This window comes from Tupaia chinensis, unplaced genomic scaffold (assembly GCF_000334495.1).
Source record: "Tupaia chinensis unplaced genomic scaffold, TupChi_1.0 Scaffold000042_2, whole genome shotgun sequence".
Lineage (NCBI taxonomy): Eukaryota > Metazoa > Chordata > Mammalia > Scandentia > Tupaiidae > Tupaia > Tupaia belangeri.
The window spans coordinates 19,705-23,549 of NW_006159498.1; the positions used below are offsets into that span (position 1 = coordinate 19,705).

The 3,845-nt window shown below is 56.6% G+C and overlaps 1 protein-coding gene across 1 annotated transcript in view; it reads left to right on the forward strand.

Annotated features, from left to right (window-relative positions):
- Positions 1–3,845, forward strand: part of PPL (periplakin) — a 59,498-nt gene that overhangs the window by 19,678 nt on the left and 35,975 nt on the right. The window contains exon 2 of the mRNA XM_014589130.2: positions 1,524–1,623. Within this exon, the coding sequence (XP_014444616.1) occupies positions 1,524–1,623 (100 nt within the window). The remainder of the gene's footprint in view (positions 1–1,523; positions 1,624–3,845) is intronic.

Here is a 3,845-nt window from a genome sequence, read left to right on the forward strand (position 1 = left end):
TTTTTTGAGATGTTTTTGCTATAGGGCGCGTGCGGTCGCCAGGAAGACAGAGAGAGACAGAAAGACAGAAAGAGAGAAATCAACCCCCAGGGGTAGATTGCCACACTGCAATCCCTTCTTCTCCATTCTCCTCTCGGGATCTTGGGCACGCACGCACACGCGCTCAGTGTGAGTTTTAAACCACCTGGTCCGGGATGCGAACTGTGGTCAATTATATGGGAGTCCAGAGACATAGCCATTACACTAACTGCTGGTCCCCTGTTTCTCTCTTTTGTTTGCTATAGAGTACGTGTGCTCACCAGAGAGAGACTGAGACAGAGAGAGACAGAGAAGGGGCATGGACACACAAATCCATCCTCCTCACGGGATTTTGGGCATGCACGCACACATGCCTGGCGTGATTGTCAAGCCACCAGGTCTACGACTCAGACTGTGCTGTCAGCCACGTGGGATCAGCTGCCTGAACCCCACAGCAGCCGCTGGGCCTGCGCGTCACCTTTAAGTGCATTGGTTCAGCCAGGACGAGCAGGCTAAGGGAAAGCACCGGGGAACGAACAGTAAGGGTGCTCGTATGGGACTTGTCCAGGAGCGTTCGAAGGGCGAGTTGTCTGGCTGACAGATGCGAACAGCCCAGTGCCGTGAGCTTGGCCAGATGAACCAAACCCGGGCTGCTCACACGGTGCAGTGTTACTCAGCTGCAAGGAGGAGGTTCTGACAGACGCTCCAGTCAGGATGAACCTTCAAGACCAGGCGTTCCGTGAGAAGCGGCAGAGCCAAGAGGCCGCACACTGTGTGTACTATTGTGCAAAATGCCCAGGACAGCAACTCCACGGACAGAAAGCAGAGAGGCGGCGTCTGGGCGGGGATGGGGATAGGGAGTGACTGCTCCAGGGTGATAAGAACTCTGGAATCGGATGGCGCGAGCGTTCCACAACTGTGAGTGGACCAAAAACACTGAGTGGATTCTTTGAGTGTGGAGTCTGCGTCACTGGGGCTCTCTCAACTTAGGAAAGTACTGTAGGTTGGGACCAGCAGTTGGTATAATGGCTATGCCGCTGGGCTTCCATGTAGTCGACTGTAGTTCGAGCCCCAGACTTGGTGGCTTAAAACTCATACCGGGTACGTGTGCATGCGTACCCAAGATCCCGAGAGGAGGACAAAGGAGAAGGGATTGCGGCGTGGCCATACCCCTGGGGGGTGATTTCTCGCTTTCTGTCTCTCTGTCTGTCTCTGTCTTTCTGGCGAGCGTACGCACCCTATAGCAAAAACCTCTCTAAAAAAGAAGAAAGTGCCGTAGGTCATGCTTGGCCGACGCGGCCACGTAGTGCCGTCAACATGAAGGGCCAACATGGGGCCCATGCCACCCACTGTGTCCCCAGGCCCGCCTTGTCTCTATGGCTTTAATGACATGGCCCTTGGGGACAGCCCAGCCCCTGCAAAGCTCAGAGCCTGGGACAGAGGTCACCTGGGGCTGGGGATGCCGGGGCCCCCTTGGCTCACTTACCTTCGGCTTCTGCCTGCAGCATCTCTAGCAAGGAGCTCTCGGAGCTGATCGAGCAACTGCAGAAGAATGCTGACCAGGTGGAGAAGAACATCGTGGACACGGAGGCCAAAATGCAGAGTGTGAGTGCCCCCTGCCCCTGGGGTGCGCAGCCCCGCTCCGGACCGGAGTCTTGTCTGAGTCAGTGGTTCTTTGAGGGGATGCCACCGCCCAGGGACAACGTGGCCACGTCTGGAGACATTTTTGTTGTCACTACTGGTGGAGGGAGTTCCTGGCCCCTGGTGGAGGGGGTAGGGCAGCTGCTCAACAGCCCCTTGCTCTCGGGCCCTGGTGGTGGTGGTTTCTTTCCCAGACTGAAAACATCTTTCTAGAGTGTGTCTCTTTTTTCTCAAAACAAAAGTAATGTGTGTTCATTACACACGTTTCAGGATAGACAGATACAACAAAGGAAATTAACGTCAGCTAGAATTCTAACCCCAGAGATAGCTCTCTGCTGTGAGCATGGCGGTGTTCAAGGGACCCTCAGAAAGTTCATGGAAACATAGAATTAAAGTACTAGTCTATTTGGGTGCAGAACATTTTGAAATCGATGCAGTTCTTTTATACTACACATTTTCATGACCTGTTTGGAGGCGCCTGGAATAAAACATATACAGGTGTCCACGTTGTAAGAGTTCAGAGTTCCCGCTGGTGAATTTGCATCGGTTGGTAGCTCCGTGGCCACTGCCCAGTGGAGGAGAGAGAACATCGCCCGGAGAGCTCCCTGGTGACTTTCAGTCTATAAACCTCTCACTATCCATCTGTAGCCCTGACTTTGAACCCTGGAGCACCTACACAGCCTCCCTCGGTCACTGTCCCCCCACGTCATGGGGAGGCCTCACATTCACACTGCACCTGCATGAATTAGGCCACGAGTAATTGACTCCTCGCTTTGCAGAATTAATCTCGGACACCGCAGCTGCCCAGGACAGCTTCAGATCAGGGGTGACAAAGGAGTGCTTAAAACCCACCCAGGCTGAGAAGCGTGATGTGTTTTTTTGCCAGTGGGTGGGTGCAGTCACCGGAGAGACAGGGAGAGGGGGAAAGCACCCCCCAGTGGAGTGTGGTCAACACTGCAATCCCTTCTCCGTTTCTCCATCCTGTCAGGATCTGGGCACACACACATGCTTGTCTCGTTGCTGGGGCTGGGATTTGAACTGTGGTTAGCCATGTGGGATCTGGCTCCCTACCCACACTGTTTAACTATTATGCTTCAGGGCTGGCCCAAAGCGGGATGCTCTACTGTAAGTAGTTGGCCAGGTCCATGCCAGGGAGTGGCTGCCTGGCTCCATGAGCCCTCTGTCCGCCTCGCCGTCAGGCCCTGGGGGAGCAGGGCTCCCTCGCCCCTCTGCCTTCCCGGAGCTGGCAGGGAAGCACGGTCCGAAGTCGTCCCTTTCTCCAAGGCGACACAGAGTCTGTTCTGCACCAGGCGTCACATCGCCTCCATTCATCTCTTTCCTTTCTTTGCCACTTTTTCTTTTTTCTGTTTTTTAACGACTTTACTGAGGCTTCTTTTCTATAGTGTGAACTCCCATTTCCAGCACGCCATCTGCTGATTTGGGGGAACTCTAGTGCGTGGCTGGCTGTTTTTGGTGAGTCGGTGCCAGGACAGTCCCCCCGACCAGTGTCACTCAGGCCCACTGACCGTTAGTGTCCGCCCAGCCCCACCCCAGGCGGCCACTCGTCAGTTTTGTGTCCCTGGGTTTGCCGGTTGGGGACGTAGCTTGTGACCTGAGCCAGGCACTATGCGGTCTTGGCTCTGGCTCAGGTGGGTTTTGCTTTTGCGGAGCCGTTGTTCGCTTCACCGGCCTCTTCTGCAGCACGTGCGTTCCTTCTTCCCAAGGTAGAGACGGGGCACTGAGACTGGCCGAGGAGGGCCCGCTGCCTCCGAGTGCCCAGTGCGAACCCCAACCTACCGTCGGTCCAGTCGCCAACGTGGGATGGCCTTGCACCTGGACTCAGGGTTCCTCGGGGACTCATCCCTGGGGCCCAGCTGGGAGCTGACACCGCTGGTCTCAGAGACTGGCCGGCGCCTCTCACAGCTGCCGTCCTGACTGCCAGTTCTCTGTCCCCGCTAAACACACAGACCTGTCGGCTACGCTCGCCAATACGCACCCCTCTGTTCTCACCATCGCCGCTGGGGCCGGCCTTGGCTCTCACGCAGTGCTGCCCGCTGTGGGGTCTGTGGGCAACCCTCCAGCTCACCCTGGCTGCGATTCTCCCCGAGAGCCCCCACAGGCGCCACGGTCAAGCCGTTCTGTGCTCTGGCCCCTGCCCTGCCCACCCCCCCCGCACTCCCCCAGCC